General features: G+C 39.4%; 1 protein-coding gene across 2 annotated transcripts in view; it reads left to right on the forward strand.

The window, feature by feature from the left end:
• Positions 1–19,041, forward strand: part of nars2 (asparaginyl-tRNA synthetase 2, mitochondrial) — an 88,430-nt gene that overhangs the window by 14,684 nt on the left and 54,705 nt on the right. The window contains exons 3-6 of one of the 2 annotated variants that reach the window (XM_043691665.2): positions 1,573–1,693; positions 3,714–3,854; positions 8,156–8,236; positions 16,175–16,275. In XM_043691665.2, the coding sequence (XP_043547600.1) occupies positions 1,573–1,693; positions 3,714–3,854; positions 8,156–8,236; positions 16,175–16,275 (444 nt within the window). The remainder of the gene's footprint in view (positions 1–1,572; positions 1,694–3,713; positions 3,855–8,155; positions 8,237–16,174; positions 16,276–19,041) is intronic. The other variant, XM_043691667.2, reaches the window with a different exon arrangement.

Here is a 19,041-nt window from a genome sequence, read left to right on the forward strand (position 1 = left end):
ATTTTTGTTTTTATTTCTGATTTCCAGCATACGCAATTTTTTTTGTCGAGGATTGTAATTTGCCAGTTCAACAGTTTTGTGATGGCTGCCAGGCCGTCAGAAAATTTTGGTCAGTGGTGTAGGTCACAGGCAAGTAAACTTCAGATCTTGCTTGAATTCTGAAGTCACCAAGCAGGTCCAGTCAATTTCCAGGATTATTCACACACTTCTTGCAGGATGTTATTTTCCTGACCGAATAATGAATAGATCGACAACTGCAGTTAAAACAGAGAGAGAGAGAGCAAAACACAGTATTCCTGTCCAGCAGCTTTTTAAAAACATGCTTACAACCTCAAAACTCCATTCAGAGCTAGTTCATTTCCCTCTGGCACCTCCCCACCTCTTTCCCCCACCCCTTTACTAACATTCTCTGTCCTTGGCTGACAAGCACCAATCAACTCTTGACTGACCAGTACAGTAACCAATCGGTCACCAGTTCTTGATCTCGAATGTATCAGTGTTGAAACATTTGCGGTTTTCTTAGGACAATAGTTAATGTGCAGTTATCTTTCTAGGCTAATTCCCATTAAAAAAAAATAAGTTTATTTGATCTTTTTTATTAAAACTAGCTGCTGCTCAAAATTCAAAGTTTGATTCTCAACCAGCTCTCTCTTCCAAACCAAAAATGAGAAGAATCTAGAAAACCACTGATCATGTTGGCATTCTCATTTTAGTTATAAAAAATAAAGGACAAAACCTGGAGTAGATTCATCCTGTAGACTTGTCAAATTTCTGTTTAGATTACTTCAGGCCTATGATTGTGGGTGGAGATCCATCCTTTCCCTTTCAGATATACCTTCTCCACTGCAGAGAACATGGTTTCCTCCTGTCTTATATCTATCTATATAACATTGGTCCTAGTGATGAGGAACCTTTTCTTGTGAATCTCCTCTGTGTACTCTCTAATGTCTTGACATCTTTCCTAAAGTGGGGTCCAAGAACTGGATGCGTTAGTTTGGTTGAGATCAGCCCAGTGTTCCATACAAGTTTAAAATGACTTCCTTGCCTTTTTGCTGAATGCCCCTATTAATAAAGCTTAAGATAATAAATGCTTTATTAACTGCATTCTCAAAATGACCAAGCACCTTCAGTGATTTGTGCGCATGTGTACCCAGGTATCTCTGTTCCGGCCTCTTCTTTGAAATTGTATTTTTTATTCTTTATTATTGCCTCTCTGCATTCTTCCTACCAAAATGAATGACATTGAACTTCTCTGCCTGTATTTAATTTATTTATAATTGGTATAATAGCTATAATGCTTAACACATCAGTATAGTTCCGCATGATCATAATGACATATGGAAGCTATGTATGTAAAGGTTCATTTGGAGCACAACCTATTTTACTAGAGGTTATGCTAACAAAGGTATTAAAGCAACTGAATTTGAATAGATAGTTTAAGTGCCTGACAAAATATGATTCTAAAGCATGATATTTGTCACACCTGTAATTCATGCTAGCATTCAATCATGGTTTATTGAGTTGTTTCTGATCATGAATTTGAGCTCATTGACTTTATATTTACTTCTACAGAGGCATAACTTTTGGCAGTGCAGTTGAAATTTGGGGCAAACTAGTACAGAGTCCTCACAAGAAACAGAGAACAGAGTTGCTAGCTGATAAAATCAGATTGGTTGGAGCCTGTAATCCTGTGGTATGCTTGTCTTTAGGTTTTTTTTTATCTGTAAGGTTATTAAATTCAAAATTTATTTCTTCTTCAATATCATTCCCTTTCTTGAGTTTTGATGTAAGTTACTTCCCAACTGTGTCCACTGATGTCTGTTCTTTCTCTGCTAACTTGCTGTTCTTTCCTTAGAATTACATGTTATAATACTTTTTTAAACTTGTATATTTCTAGAATCCTAATCATTTTAATTTGTCAGACTTGGCTCCGTTGTAGCACCCACTCAAAATGCAATTGTTGAAGGCTTATTCCAGAAATTTCAGCCCACCATCCATGCTGACCTCTCCATTGCAATGCTTAGGAAGTGCTGGCATTTGGCTAGTAGGTTGATCCAAAGTCCTGCCTATTCTCTTGAATGAATGTAACATCCCATGGTACCATTCAGAAAAGAGCAGGAACTGTTTCCAAGTGTGCTGACAAGCATTTAGTCCTTAAACAACATAACTAAAACTAAAATAATTTAGTCATTTGTCTTGTTTATGGGGCTTTGCCTGTGATTTGACTGTCATATTTCTCTATACAGTAATAATAAATCCACTCGAGAGTGATTTGTTAGCTCCAAGAGTCCTATGAAACATCTTGATTTTACAAAAGGTGCTAATTAACTGCTTATTTGTAATTAGTTGAGATTCTTAGTTATACTCCTTGCTTTCTCCATCTTCTCTCAATTAATTCACTTACTTTGTCAAAAATGTTTTTGTTGTTACTTGTACCTATAGTTCACATATCCCTCTACTTCACGTTTGGTTTTACAAACTCTTGTGCTAATCTATGGTTTCCAAAACTTGATGTAATTTCCTTTTGTTTTGTATATGGAAAATGTACCTTTTCAGTCTTTTTAAACATTTTCCATTTTTTATCCAAGTTTCTACATGTCAGTTTCCATCTCATTTCAGTTAGCTAATGGATCATTCCAAAATAAGGCCTGGGCTATTTGATGCTCATGTTGTTTTCAGTTAACTTGGGTTTTTTTCTGTTTGGATTTTAAATCTAATCACTCCTGATTACTCCTTCAATGCTTTGTAGTGAGTTGATCGTCAGAAGAACATAGGGTAATTTGGCCCATCAAAAAACTGAAAATGGTTAAGAATTTTGACCCTACAGAACTTTGAGGTTTATTCATTAAAGAGTCCTGTGCATATTTATAGACTAAATCATGGCTTTTCCTATCCCTTTTGAAAGTAAGTGGACACTGAAGGAAACCACGTACCTGCATTAACAGTAGCCTTTATTCAAAACTCTATTTTAGGCGGTAATGTGGTTTAGAATATCCAAAGGATTCAAAAAGAACTATATATTTGTACTTCTTTTCATTTATTAATGTGAAGAACTTTTTGTTCTTATGCTGTGAACATTTTAAGCCCTATTGTTACTGTGGTTGGCATTTTTTGACACAGTCACTTCTCAATAATTTCTCAGTATGGAATATTGTCTGTATGTTTTGCAGCTGTTTTTGCTTTCTAATATTCCATACATTTTTAACACTTCATCTGAAATTACAATTGATGACTTGATTCTTGAGGAATGTCAACTGAACAGTCTTGAGTAGCGCAGGATATTGGGTCTCTGTGTGGACTGTGCAGTTGTGATTTCTTTTTGGAGGCTTGTACTGTAAACTGTTACACAATGGAACTGCACTGAATTGAGATCAAATACAATTCAAGAAAGAAAAAAAATCCAAGATCAGGAGGCACGCTCATTGTCTTACTACCCAATTTTGAGGTGAAGGGCTGATACATCATACAAGGAAACCAGAAAGCAATGAAGATTGAAGTTTCAATTTGCCTTTCTGTATTCTCACTATCAATGAAGACCTATTTGTCAGCAATACTCAATTTTTGCCACATTTTTAATTTTGTTTTTGATTTTTGGTTCTATTCTGTACGTTAAGTTGCAAATAATTCAAACATATTGTTTACAGTATAGACCAAAACTTGCCTGAGAAAAATAATCTTATAAAGTTATTTTGTGTGTTTAAATTTAATCATAGAATTTGCCATTCAAGATCAAGGAGAGGCATTCACTGGAATATATAAGACAGTTTCCTCATCTTCGTTGCAAAACAAATGTTTTCAGTTCACTACTTAGAATACGAAGTGAAGCATCCACAGCTATTCATTCGTTTTTCAAAGTAAGTTGAGTACAATATGTACAAATATTTCTATTATACAAGTAAATAATGGTAAACCCCCTTTTTATAAATACAGTAGCGCCTCGACATACGAACGACCCCGTTCACGAACAAATCGATTTATGAACAGGATTGTAAGTAAAATTTTGCTTCAAAGTACATACGAAATTCCAGGTACGAACGAAGGTACGAACGCAAAAAGCCCGTGGTTTCATTGTCATTGTTCTGATTTTTTACGCGCGGTTTGAACGCAAAAGCTCTCTGACCCCGCGTGATCTCATTCAGTTAGTCTTTGGCGCGCGCGCTGTGAACATCCAACGTCCAAGCTTTCTTACGCTTTTTTTTGTTTTTTGCATTAAATTAGCACTCATTATGGCTCCCAAGAAAGTGAAAAATGGTAGTGTTGGTGGTGTTAAGAAGCCTAAACGTATTACTGTAGAAACGAAGAAGGAAATAATAGCTAAACACAAGAATGGTGCTTGCGTATCTGATCTCGCTATGCAGTACGACATGGCGAAATCGACTATCTGTACTATCTTAAAGAACAAAGAGGCACTAAAGGCAGCTGATGTGGCTAAACGAGTGACTATTTTAACGAAGCAAAGGTCTAGATTGTTAGACGAGGTTGAAAAATTATTATTAGTTTGGATAAATCAAAAAGAGCTTGCTGGAGATAGTGTTAACGAGACTATAATCTGCGAGAAGGCTCTACACATACACCATAATTTGTTGGCAACACCGCCGAGTACAAGTACTGCTAGCGTTGAAGAATTTAAAGCCAGCAGAGGCTGGTTTGATAAATTTCGTCGACGAATTGGAATCCATAGTGTAATAAGGCATGGAGAAGCGGCTAGTTCAGACAAAAAGGCAGCGGAAGACTTTGTGACGGAATTCTTTAAGTTTGTCGAAGATGAAGGTTATGTCTCACATCAAGTTTTTAACTGTGATGAAACTGGACTTTTCTGGAAAAAAATGCCCAAAAGGACCTACATAACCCAAGAGGAGAAGGCACTACCAGGCCACAAACCAATGAAGGACAGGTTAACGCTTTTATTGTGCGCGAATGCAAGTGGGGATTGCAAGTTTAAGCCTCTATTAGTCTACCACTCTGAAAATCCTCACGTTTTTAAACGCAATAATGTGTTGAAGACTAAACTCCCGGTAATGTGGAGGGCGAATAGCAAGGCTTGGGTCACGCGAATGATTTTTATGGAATGGTTGACGGAAAGTTTTGCACCAGCTGTCAAGGAATATCTTGAAACAAGTAATTTGTCACTTAAGTGTCTTCTAGTAATGGACTCCTGCCCTTCCTCCAAATTTGGAAGAAGACTTGGACATTGAACATGACTTCATAAAGGTAAAGTTCCTTCCTCCCAACACCACTCCTCTCATCCAACCCATGGACCAGAATGTCATTGCAAATTTCAAAAAATTATATACGAAGGCTCTGTTCGCCAGGTGTTTCCAGGTCACCAACGACACAGATTTGACCCTTGGTCAGTACTGGAAGGACCACTTCAATATCCTCCACTGCATAAGCCTTATTGATAAGGCATGGAACGAGGTCTATTTCCGTACGTTGCAGTCGGCCTGGAGGAAACTTTGGCCAGATTGTGTACCTGAGAGAGACTTTGGGGACTTTGAGGAGGAGACATCAGTAAATGTAGTGAACGAGATTGTGACCCTGGGCTAAACTATGGGCTTGGGGGTCAATGAGGATGATGTGGCGGAGCTGGTGGAGGACCACAGACAAGAACTCAGCACAGAAGATCTTGTTGAATTGCACCAGGAGCAGATGAAGGTTATGCAGCAGGAGCATTCTGGAGAGGAGGAAGAAGAGAGGGAAGATGTATCAAGTGTTCAAATCAAAGACATTTGTAGCAAATAGGATGAAGTGCAGGCTTTTGTTGAGAGGCATCATCCTAACAAAGCTGTGACCAACAGAGCAGTGAACATTTTAAATGACAATGTAATGTCTCATTTTTGGAAAATTCTGCAACAAAGAAAAAAACAAGTTTCTCTGAATCGTTTTCTTGTGGCATCACCAACCTCCAAGAGACAAAAAAGAGAAAAGACTCCGGAAATATCCGAACAATGGGAAAATTGATTCAGTTCGCGAACTTTTCGGTTTGCGAACTGGGTCCCAGAACGGATTAAGTTTGTAAGTCGAGGCGCTACTGTACATCCTTTTGAAAGTTCACATAAGTAGAGATTTTAAGATTCAACAGTTGCTGTTTTCTTGCTGAATCCTGCTTTCTTGAAATCTGACCTACTCAGCTAAGAATTTGTGCTGATGAATTTTCAACCAAGTACAAAATTAATTATTACCAAAAACTTGTGATGACATTCTGTAAGACAGCATTTACTTTGAAACAGAATTCACATTTTAAAACCCGTGTCCATTCTTCTTACAAAGAATGAAGTAGAGCTAAAACTAAAATGCCTAACCCACTAGTTGCTTTTCCTAGTCTCCCTCCATCAATGTTTGATTCCCTTTTGGATAAGCCTACAACCTCCCTGTGAACTCTCTTGGCATCCTCATAGGGATCCTTCCAAAACCCCTCACCACTGCTTATTTATGAGTAGGGCCTGTAAATCCTGTAGGAGAAAGTGAGGACTGCAGATGCTGGAGATCAGAGCTGAAAAATGTGTTGCTGGAAAGCGCAGCAGGTCAGGCAGCATCCAAGGAGCAGGAGAATCGATGTTTCGGGCATAAGCATAAATCCTCTCCCATTGATCTTTCCTTCCCACCCTGCCTGCTGGGATATATTCTAGCCAAATTTTCTCATTCATCCCTCCAGCTTTAATCCTCTGGATTCTGCAAGTGGGTTGGTGCTCTCTCTGTTATGTGTCCTTCCAAAATGTTCATTCACTTATGAATGAACCCTTTGCAATCCATTAACCTATGAGAATGATTGCATCAGCATACTGATCTTGAAAACTTGGCAGATGACTCTTGACACCTTCTCCATTGAACAAAACCTGCTCTTGTGACTGTAATATCTTTTCTTTTATTCTTTCTGACTATATCTTCTTCCATTTGTTCTGCCCAGATCACTGCAGAAGCTGTGTGGCACTTGCCACCAATTACACTTTCAACTGGTCTCCCACTACACTGACACCTTCATTTTCTTCCTGTTTAATCTCTCTCTCCTTGGCTTTAAAATCCTATTTCTCTACTTCCCATATAGGCACCACAATGCATTTCTTAATCAGATGTCCTCACAGTTTTCCTTCCTCAACTTCTGCAACAAGCGACTTAGTAGCCTTGGCGATTTTAACATCTGTCTCAATTCCTCATCATGGTAACCTCTGAATTCACTGTCCTTGTTATACCCCCTTAATCTTTCACTCCATATAAGCTTCTCGACTCATTTGCAGCCCATCCCTTGCCCATATCCCCTTCATTGGTATCATGGAAGTATAGAGTACCTATCATAGGTAAATTAATTGCTGATATTTGCTGAGATAAGTAGGAAAATGAGTAGTGAAGAGGGCCATGCCCAGACAGCAACAGTTCAGAGCAGTAATGCCACCTGAGTCTTGGCTTCCTTTGCTAGATTCCATATGAGTCAAACTCAGTACTATTTCTTTTTATACTGGATGCGACTGTTGCTGGCAGCGTCAGTATTTGCAGTCCATTTGGTGTAGATATATCCACAATGCTACTGGGGAGGGAGTTCCAGAATTTTGGTTCCAATTTCTGTGTCTAGTAATAAAAATAGAAAGTATTGGAAGTATTCAGCAAGTCAAGCATCATTTGTAGGGAGAAGAGGAGTTAACATTTGAGCATCATAACATATCAACTAGTTAAGTACTAAGTAATGGAAATAAAATTTATTTTCTATTTCACATTACACAAATTTGTTTAACATTAACTGCTGTGTTCTTCCTTTTTAAAGCTTTTTAAACTTTGCTTCCCACTGTAAATTGGAAGTAATAGGCAATGGATCTGCTGGTTGTGTTTGACATTTGTTTTCTGTTAGGATTATCTACTACAGGTCGATTTCAGATAATGCAAGTGAAACCAATTTCTTACTTCTCATGTCCAAGCCTTACTTAGGAAATTTGTGCTACTGTCCAATATCGAAGTCCGTAATGACTAAATTAAATCGAGTTGTTGTCATCGGTCTAGGTGCAAACTAAATCAAGTTTCTTCAAAACAATCTGAGTGACAGATTTACAGATCAACAGATGCTAACAAAATTTGTCTCGAGTTCTTTCAAACAGCTCCTAGTAGTATGCAGAACAGAATTAACTGAATATATTGTAACTACTTTCAACTTTGTTTAAAATTACAGAATAATGGATTTGTTCATATACACACGCCCATAATAACATCAAATGACTGTGAAGGAGCTGGGGAACTCTTCCAAATTGAAGTAAGTACTGTCCAGAAATAGACATTGTGTAGACTGATTGATATGGTTTTTTTGCAAAATTTCTCTTAGTACTAATGTACAAACATTGAAAAATCCTAAAGTAAGCAATTAATTTAGTGATAGAGCTGTAGACTGACGGTTAGTTGCTGGCCACATTAGATTTGTCCTTTTGGTTTCTGGATAGGACATGCATGAGCAATTTTCTATTTTGGCTTGTTCTATTTTATCATTTACTTTGTTAATAAAGTTCTATTTCATTATTAGAAGTAAAATCTGCAGCATTGCTTGTGTATGTATCAGTGAAAGACCACTTCATTAAGTTAAAGTATACATTGTGGCTTTACTGAAACAGTTTCATTAGGGTCTTAGCCAGTTCTGGAGTACAAAATTAGTATTTTCTCGGCATGTTGTCAGGGCCCACAGCCCTGGCAATAACCTTCTGCCTTCAGCCAGTTCTCAATGTGTGGAGTGAATTGATTTGGCTGAAGATTAACAGCTCTCACCAAGATCAATTGTCCACTTGGCACTTGTGGCTGCAGGTGTTTGCAAATGGTTCAGCCATTTTGTGCTGTTAAACTGGGCTACCCCATCACTGAAAATAGGGATATTTGTGAAACCACCACCTCCAGTCAGTTGTTGAATTGCCTAACATTCACAACTGGATATAGTACAATTGTAAGCTTAGGTCTGATCTGTTGATTGTCAGTTCATGTAATTCTGTCTATTCCGTGCCCTTTCTGCCATTTGACATGCAAGTCACCCTGTCACTTCTTCAAGTTGACACCTCGTTTTTAGTTATCCTTTGTGCAATTCTAGCATGTTCTCCTTCATTAAACTGAGATTGATTCCTCTGTTGATTGATAAAGGTGCAGCAGGGAATATGCTGGGTGATGAAGTTACAATTTGTTTGAATACCTGTCTGGTTGTCTCCATTACCTCGTAGATGCCCAGTCTTGAGATGCTAGATCTGTTTGAAATCCATCCCATTTAGCACGCTGGTGGTCCCCCAGAACACAATGGAGGGTTTGGTCAATGAATAAGTAGGATTTATCTCCAAGAGTCTTTGCAGTGGTCACTCCTACTAATAATGTTATTTGCAGTAAGAATATTGGTGAGGATGAGGTTAAATCAGTTATTCTGTCTGTTGATAACCTCACCACCTTCCATAGGCCCTATCTGACAGCTGTGTCACTTAGGACTTACCCTGCTGAATTAGTCAAATGCTAGTGAGTCACTCTTGGTGATGTCCCTTAAAATCAGAGCACTTTCTGTGCCCTGAGCACCTCAGTGCTTCCTGCAAGTAGTGCTCAACACAGAGGATTGATAACTGAAGTGCCCTGGGAGATGATCAGCAGGAAATTTGACCTGATATCATGAGACTTCATAGGATCTAGAGTCAATGTACAACTCTCCCAATTTTGTCAAAAGCCTCAGATGTTAATATGAATGACTTTACAGGCTCACCAGTATTGTGTGTGTCATTGTTTCCAGTGCCATGGTTAATGCTGGTAGCCCATCCCGCGTAATTCCTTTCATTAAACTTTCTAGTGGGTCGACAGGACTGAGCAACTTGCTGGGCCATTTTATTCTTCCCATCGACCAACTATGTCATACCCACTTCCTGTATTCTCCTATCACTACCTCACAATTCCGCTCCTCTCCCTACCCTAAACCCTCCCTCCCTCCTTTATCTGCAGCTCCCTCTACCCCAACCTCCATTTGTGAAGGAGGGTTATACCTGAAACATCAACTTCTCCACCGCCTGATGCTGCCTGGCTTGCTGTGTTCTTCCAGCCTTTTGCATGTCTACTTTGGATTCCAGCATCTGCAGTTTTTTTTTTATTTCTAAGGCCATTTTACAGGGAAGTTAGGAGTTGACCATACTCAAGTTCTTGAAGTGCCATGAAGGCCAGACTAGGTGGGGATGGCAGATTTTTCTTCTCAGAAATGCATTAATCAACCAGTTGAGTTTTTACAGCAATCTATAATGGTTTCGTGGTCATCATTAGAGTCCTAGCTTTAATTCCAGATATTTATTATTGCTTTATTCATTGTATGAGGGTATCATTTTTTGCTCATCCCTAATTGCAGTTAATCCAGAGGGCAGCCACATTGTTGTTGATTTGGAGTCACATGTAGGATGGCAGTTTCCTTCCCTAAACACATGAGTGGCTCAGAAGGGTTTTTTCAACTATCAACAATGGATTTGTGATCATCATTAGACCCTTAATTCCAGATTTTTCTTTTATTAAATTCAAAGATGACCATTTGCCATGGTGGGTTTCAAACCTGGACCCCTCCCCCCAGAACATTACCTGGGTCTCTGGATTATCTGGAGTCCAATGATAATAACACTAGGCCATTGCCTCCCCCTCGGACCCATGTACCCACATCCTTTACCAACTTGTATGACTAAGTTGTTGGAAGTCAGCTAGTGGAAGTAAGTGATCTTGGATTATTTGCTTTTTTTTAGATTTCAGAATGCAGCACAGAATTCGGTTAATTGTTTTGCAGTTTCACCAATTGCAAAAAATAAGCAATGACTTAAAGAAAATGTATGTTTCACAGAGGCAGTGGTAAATTTCATGCAATGATTCATTGATGCCACAAGATGGTGACAGCATGTTTTAATGAGCATTATCATCAACTCACTATACAGCTTTATTTTAGGGACGGCAAATCAGTGCTGCAGCTCAATCAAAACTTCATGTTTTTGATTGTTTGTAAATGTGATAAAATTGTATGTTTGTCATACTGATTGCACAGATTAATCACCTTGCTACTTAATAACAGGAAATAGTCCATGCTTGGTAAGTCAATCAGCAACAAAATGTCAAACAGTGGGTTAATATTATGTGTTCGAACCTATTATTACAATTTATTCAATATTGTATGAGTATTTAGTTTGTGAGATCATATTCCTTTATTATTCTCTGCGTATAGTGCACATGATACCATTAAATAAGAAATTATTGTTTGTGTGGCTCTTTTATGAATGATACATGCTCTTTCATGAAGTCGTCTATTCATTTTAGTAAAACAAATGGAGTAGAGCTCATGGGGGTATGGAAAAGAACTGCACATTCGTCATTAAGATTTTACTTTGGACTAGCTGGAAGGCTTTTAACATTTTCGGTTACTGTGCTGTTTGTTTGATGCCTACAAACATTGCGAAGGCTTGCCAAATGAAATCTGTAATCAATCACATAAGCAACTGTCTGAAGTGGATGCACTGCAAGGATTATGCTCTTGATCTGCATTAATCTGCCACATCTATTCAACTGGTTACAATGAATGCTGTCCATGGCTTTTTATGAAATTTTAGTAATATGTTTCATCTTCTCTGCATGTCCATACAATTGCTTTTAAATCACTTGGATTTAAGTTGGCATATGTGCAAAATAAATCACAACTTTTGGATGCAGGTATCAGCGAATTGTTTAACAACTCTGCAAAAAATAATTCTTAAGTCAATTGAAATGAGATGTTCACATATCCACGTTTGTACAGCACCTTCTAAAAGCCACTATCTCTACTGAGGGATTAGGGCAGGAAAAGCATGGGAACTCCACCTGCAAGTTGCCCATAAAGCTGCACATCATTCTGACTTAGTTTCACTGGGTCAAAGTTCTGCAATCCTTCCTAACATCACTGTGGGTGTAACTATACCCCAAGGATGATGGCAGTTTAGAAAAGCACGTTTGAAAAAGGGCAGCATGGCACAGTGGTTAGCACTGCCGCCTAACAGTGCCAGGGGCATGGGTTTGATTCCACACTCAGGCAGCGGTCAGTGTGGAATTTGCACATTCTCCCCGTGTCTGCCTGGCTTTACTGCGCATTCTCCGGCTTCCTCCCATTGTCCAAAGATCAGCAGTTTATAAGGATTGCCCATGGTAAAATGGCCACATTCCTGAAGAAGAGCTTATGCTCGAAATGCCGACTCTTCTGCTCCTCAGATGCTGCCTGACCAGCTGTGCTTTTCCAGCACCACATTTTTTGACTCTGATCTCCAGAATCTGAGTTCCCGTTTTTTCCATGGTAAAATGCCCACAGTGTCCAGGAATATGCAAGCTAGATGAGTTAGTCATGGGAAAAGGGTTCCAGGGATGGGGTGGGTTTGAGTGGGATGCTCTTTGGAGAGTCATAGTCATAGAAACGTACAGCATGGAAACAGACCTCAGTTCAACTTTCCATGCCAATCAGGTAACCTAACCTAATTAGTCCGATTTGCCAGCACTTGGCCCATATCCCTTGAAACCCTTCCTAATCATATACTGATCCAGATGCTTTTGCCACAATTATTACCAACCTCCACCACTCCCTCTGGCAGCTCATTCCATACATGCGCTACCCTCTGTGTGAAAAGGTTGCCACTTAGGTCCTGTTTATATCTTTCCTCTCTCACCCTAAACATATGTCCTCTTCGATGGTCTGAATGACCTGCTTCCACACTGTAGGGATTCTGTGATTCTATTAAGGCAGCTCATCACCACCACCACCTGAAGGACAGTTTGGAATAGGCAATGACTTGGTCTTGCTACCTGTGTCCATCTCCCATTAACAAGTGCATTTTCAAACATCTCACTTTTAAGGGAATTTTGAAGAACTACATAGTCAGGAAAGCTGGATAAGTAATGTTGCAGTGTTCAATTAATATTCAAGCTAAGTCATATTGGAACTCTGTCCTGCAGTGAAATGGAAATGACTACATAAGGTTTTCAGTTTATATTTGCACATATAAATTATAAGCAAAACTGTTTGAATTTACTACTATTTTAGTGGACTTTAACAGAAAAATGTCCAAACAGTATTTGAACTGAAGTTTGCTTTTGTTTTTAAGGAAACAATGACAATAAAAAGGGCTGTTAGCAGGATTGGCCAAAAAAAGTTGAAGAAATGGTCTTAGCCAAGGATTAAGAAGAAAGTTCATTTTAAAAATGGGGCATTAGGAAAATAATTTGTGTGTGGGATCAAGGCAACTGAAGGACGTTTGGGCTGGATTTTCCAAGCAGTGCCAGTCTCGTGCAGCTTTCCCCTCCACCTATCCTTTTTGTTTTATAAAAAGAGAACATTCTGCATTTTTGACAGGAGATTCCACTGCGGGTTTCCCTAAAGTGTGGTGCGTTCTTCCATTCGGATTGTTCTCTCTTGTGCGAAACTCTGAGGAAGGCAAACCATGCCCATTTCACAGTAATCAGCTGCCATATGCTGTTATTTTAATGGTCTGGAATCACAGGCAACCACTTTGACAACTGGAAAGCACATGAAGTTTGAACAACAGGATGCAAGGTGGTAAGGGGAGGTAAGCAGGGAAGTGATGTATGTTTAGGGCAGATTGGAGTGGGTGGAAGAAATCTGGTCTGGCTCCCCTCCTCTGTAACTGGATTCTTGACTTCTTGACCCATAGACTGCAATCTGTTAGAAGAGAGAAAGTGAGGGCTGCAGATGCTGGAGATCAGAGCTGAAAATGTGTTGCTGGAAAAGCGCAGCAGGTCAGGCAGCATCCAAGGAACAGGAGAATCGACGTTTCGGGCATACCGAAACGTCGATTCTCCTGTTCCTTTAATCTGTTAGAAGAGGCAACAACACCACCTCTGCCATAATTCTCAATCAGTGCTCCACAAGGCTGTATACTCAGCACCCTATTATACTTCTTTATGCATTCGTGACTCTTAGCCAAATTCTGCCCCAGCTCCATTTACAAGTTTGCTGACAACGCCACCGTTGTAAATCAAATCTCAAGCAATGATGAGATAGAGAATACAGGAAAGAGAGTGCGTGCTTAATGGCATGGTGTGAAGACAATGATCTCTCCATCAACAGGAGCAAAACAAAGGAGCTAGTCATTGACTTCAGGAAGCGGAGAGGAGGGCAAGCCCCTGTCTGCATCAATAGTGCTGAGGTGGAGATGGTCGACAGCATCAAGTTCCTCAGAGTGATGATCATCAGTAATCTGTCCTGGTCCACCCACATCGACGCAACAGTCAAGAATGCACACAAATATCTGTATTTCCTCAGGAGGCGAAGGAAATTCAGCATGTCCCCAAAGACTCTTACCAATTTTTATGGATGCACCATAGAAAGAATTCTGTCTGGATGCATCACAGCGTGGTATGGCAACTGCTCTTCTCAAGACTGCAACAAAGTACAAGAGTCGTGACTACAGACTACTATTACGCAAGCCAGCTTTCTAGCAATTGACTCCATTTGTATTTTCCACTGTGTCAGGAAAGCAACCAAAATAATCAAACACCCCTCACACATGGTTATACCCTCTTCCAGCCTACATGTACTAACAGATTCAATAACAGCTCCTTCCCTACTGCTACCAGGCTTTTGAACCGATCTTTTGCTCTCTATCCCTCCCTCCCACCACCTTCTCTGCAGCTGTACCAATGTATTCTTTGCTCAATGCATCAGGGTAGCAGAACAATGTTTGATAGGATCTATCTGTATAGCACACACAGCAACACCTTTCACTCTACATGTGACAACAATAAATCCAATTCCACTCGGGCTCTGGCCCAGTGGCAGGTTAATGGTTGTATGCAAGAAGGCAAATTGGATTCGGAGCAAGGGATGAAGTTTGGAGTGGAGGAAGGGGGAGTGAGAGGAGCATGGTGAACAGTGGTAGTGAGAAGTCCTCAGGTCCCAAGGTAGGATGTTGTGTCTGGAGCAGAAGAAGGGGAGTCTGGAGGGATCGCATGGGTTTGAGTGCCAGAGGGATAATAGAGTGAAAATATCAGGTGGTGGGGGGGGGGGGGGGGGGAGCGGTTGTGTGGAGAAGGTGTTTTTGGGGTTGCCTGAGGTAAGCAATGATGTCATGTGATTTGTTATTCAGGCGATGGAGCACTTTGTCAATAGTTTGTCTTTTCCTGAGTAACTGTCCATTTTACTGAAGTGGAGTCCTCTGAATTCTCAGATTCTAAATTAATGCTTTCAAAAGGCTGCAGGCTTGTACAATCTTCAATTTTCTGGCAACTTCTTCAGTGCCTGCTACAATGAGTGTTCCCCATGCACAGGGTCCCCATGTACAACTCCTATCTACAGTGGAATAACAACTGTCTGACCATCAGAAAATCTAGCCCAATGTTTGGTAATAGAAGGGCCTTGGATTGGGGGATGTTGCTGAAATAGAGAAGGACAACATATAAGACTACTGTACTTAAACACTGCTGAAACATTTAGGGCTCAGACTATTGTGGATCAGGAATGATGGATGGGAAACCTGGTGCACATTAAAAGAGGCAGTTGAGCTGACGCTTAGACGTTGGAGGATGACAAAGATCACATTGAGAGACAGCCAAGTCCGGTGGTGCGAAAAGAATAGTGCAAGCTTCAGTAGTAGGTGAGCTGAGGTAGGAATAGTAAACTTGTAAAGATGTGCTGTTATGTGATGGGGAGGATATGGGATTGAAGTTCAGTTGGAACTGAAATGGATGTCAGGTTCAGAACAGTCTGAAGCTAAAGCCAGTGGTGGTAATCAGGGAGACTAATGCAATCAATGATGAGGATATGGAACTTCAGACAGGGGCTTAAAATAATTACTCACTGTCTTTCCAGTGTCAGTTGGACCACACAGAGATATTGAGGAGAAAGTGAGGTCTGCAGATGCTGGAGATCAGAGCTGAAAATGTGTTGCTGGAAAAGCGCAGCAGGTCAGGCAGCATCCAGGGAACAGGAGAATCGACGTTTCGGGCATAAGCCCTTCTTCAGGAATTCCTTTTCCAGCAACACATTTTCAGCACACAGAGATATTAAAGGGTTGGGAGAGCAATTAAATCTATTCCTCCTTTCATATACAAAAATTTCAAAAATAATTTGAAACCATATATCATCCTTCAGCCACCAAATTTAGATTCTAATTTAAGTATCATTAAGTATGAACTAAATATTAAATGATGCCTAATTCAAGTATTTGTTTATATCTTGTTTCAGCCTGCAAGCAGAACAGCTGAAAAGTATGAGAATACTCATTTCTTTGATGTTCCTTCCTTCTTAACTGTGTCTGGACAACTACATTTGGAAGTGATGACTGGGTAAAATGCATTTCAATCATTTTTTAAGTCTATATATTTGCGTTCAAAATTGTTATCTGATATTTGAATTTTGATTTCCACTACTAACTCTTGTTTAAAATGGAGTTGATATGTTGTAACAGGATGGCGGAGCTTTGGAAGCTATAACAACTGTTCATTAATCATGTTTTTGAGAGGCGCAATTCACATTCCAGAATATATTTGCTTTAATCTTTATAGTAAAACTTCAATTTAGTTCTTCCATATTCATCACCAGTCTACTACATAGCTACTTGATTAATGACTTTATATCCTACTACAAACTTTGTGATATAAAGCATTCTTCTCTAATTGATTTGTTTTCAATTACTACGACAATTATGATTATTTTTAAATTTGCATACGGCACGGTCCCAAAAGCCCTAATGAGATAAATAGTTCATTTGTTTGTGTTTTAGACTTGGTCACCACAGACATCCTTGCTCTTTCAAATAATGTCATGAAATATTGTGTCAAGATTAGAGTGGTGCTGGAAAAGCACAGCAGGTCAGGCAGCATCCGAGGAGCAGAAAATCAACGTTCCTGATGAAGGGCTCATACCTGAATTGTCGATTTTCCTGCTCCTCGGATGCTGCCTGAACTGCTGTGCTTTTCCAGCACCACTCTAATCTTGACTCTGATCTCCAGCATCTGCAGTTCTCACTTTCACATTTAAATATTGTGTCCATTGAGAAACTGCACTTCAAACAATGCCTTGACTGCTCAAATTCTACAGTGGAACTTGAAATAATTGACTTTGTCTCGGGTGCAAGAACTCTAACTGAGCTAAATTTACACTTGTTTAATACAGGAACTGAAGCATTATTAGTCTGCTTCTGAATTTCCATACATGAAGGCAGTTTCACCAGTTGTCTTGAATAGACTATTTAATGATTCAGGAACAAAATAAAAGATCAGGTCTGCACAGCACATGTACACTTCCTTTGGCTTGTGTCAAATATATTTCCAGATACAAGGAAATTGCTTGCTACATTTGGGACTTGATTTAGCCAAAATTTTCTGATGGAACATAAGAATTATAACTATATTTTACTATTCAGTATATTCATGGCTGGTCTTGTACTTCAACCCCACCTTCTCCCTTGATCTCCAAATTCTATATCTTTCGGTGTCTTTAAGTACATTGTTACTTTCTGAAAATGCAAATTCACACTTAATGGATGCCTTCCGCCATAACTTTATTTCCTGAGGAATCCTTTAGCCTAATTATTCCTTGTAATGATTCACTATACACTCTAGATTTTGGTATTTTAGCAAATTAGTATTCTTCAAAGCTATTTTCTGTTAGCTATCTATCAACATCACTTAACAAACAAGTAATTTCAATATAAAGCATGAAAGCTACAGATTTTTAAGTTTGCATTGCCTTCTGTCTAAGTCGATCATGATCTCAGAATGTATCCTTCATGTATCTTAGGTCCATCATTCATTTAAGATAAATGGTGTGCTCCTAAGTTGTTTTAGATGGCATTCTTTCAACAGTACTGCATAAAATCTGGCACCACATGTAGAGATCACCGTACTCAGTGTTGATTAGGATGTGATGTATGGGCAGGAGTAATGAATGTGAAAGATTAAGGTTAAGTTGACATAGTATTACAGGACTCTAAGACTGCTCTCTCACGAAAGAGAAAGAGAGATGTTTAGTGGTGGTTTAACCAAAGGTTTGCTTTGCCTCCGAATAGGGGGGATGTTGAGAAGCAGAGTCCTCCATAGCTGGTACAAGAATTAAATCCATTGTGTTGGCATCACTCTGCTTTACAAACCGGCCATCCAGTCAACTGAGCTAACCAACCCCCTTGCGAAGGAAAGACCTCATGCAAAGAACAGGAAACCAATATGTTTCGAAATATAAGTAAATATTCTCCCTCACTCATTTCTTGAATGCCTGATAAGTAGGTTTCAGTGTAGTGTCCAAAACTGGTACTAAATTAGCTATACTTTCATGTCAATCCTTTCCTTAGGAACCAATATGTTAAAATCAGTTATTTCGAAGGCTACATTGAATTCGATGATATGGTCACTATTAGGTAAATGTTTGTGAATCACCAATTGGCTCCTTACTCAGGAGTAAATCTAACATGGCCCACCTCTTATTGATTCATGAACATGTGAATGCAGAAAATTCTCCTAAGCATGCAAAAGGAATGGAGGAAAATTGAAATAAGGAGATTACATGATTAGAACTACTGCTTGTATGAAGAGTCACAATATAGATTGTTGAGTCACAAGTTATAAACTGATCAAGCAATTTCTGTGTAATTCTGTACCAGTGGATCTGATAGCCAACCTGGCAAGTGCCTTGGAAGTTGGCATTCCTTCAAGTTTTGTTGTTTGGATTCCTTCTCGATCATGTATTCAAGGACCAAAGGGCCTGTACTGCACTGTAATGCTCTATTCCTTCTCAATTACTTATTCCTCTTTTATAAGAGCTTTGTATGAAGAAAATATTCACACTGAGGAATTTGCGATTTTTAAGATTTGTAGCTCAGGTTGAGGCTCAGGTTGTAAGTTTGCTTGCTGTGCTGGCTGGTTTGTTTTGAGACATTTCATCACCATGCTAGGTAACATCAGTGAGCCTCCAGTGAAGTCCCGCTTTCTATTTGTGTGTCTTGGTCACTTAAGGTGGGTTCTTTTTCTCAGAGGTTGGTAAGTGGGGTCCAAATCAATGTATTTATTGATGGAGTTCCAGTTTGAATGCTAGGCCTTTACGAATTTCCATACATG

The sequence above is a fragment of the Chiloscyllium plagiosum genome, unplaced genomic scaffold (assembly GCF_037043375.1).
Source record: "Chiloscyllium plagiosum isolate Xiang-an unplaced genomic scaffold, Cpla_swu_hap1 HiC_scaffold_6, whole genome shotgun sequence".
In the NCBI taxonomy this organism is placed as follows: domain Eukaryota; kingdom Metazoa; phylum Chordata; class Chondrichthyes; order Orectolobiformes; family Hemiscylliidae; genus Chiloscyllium; species Chiloscyllium plagiosum.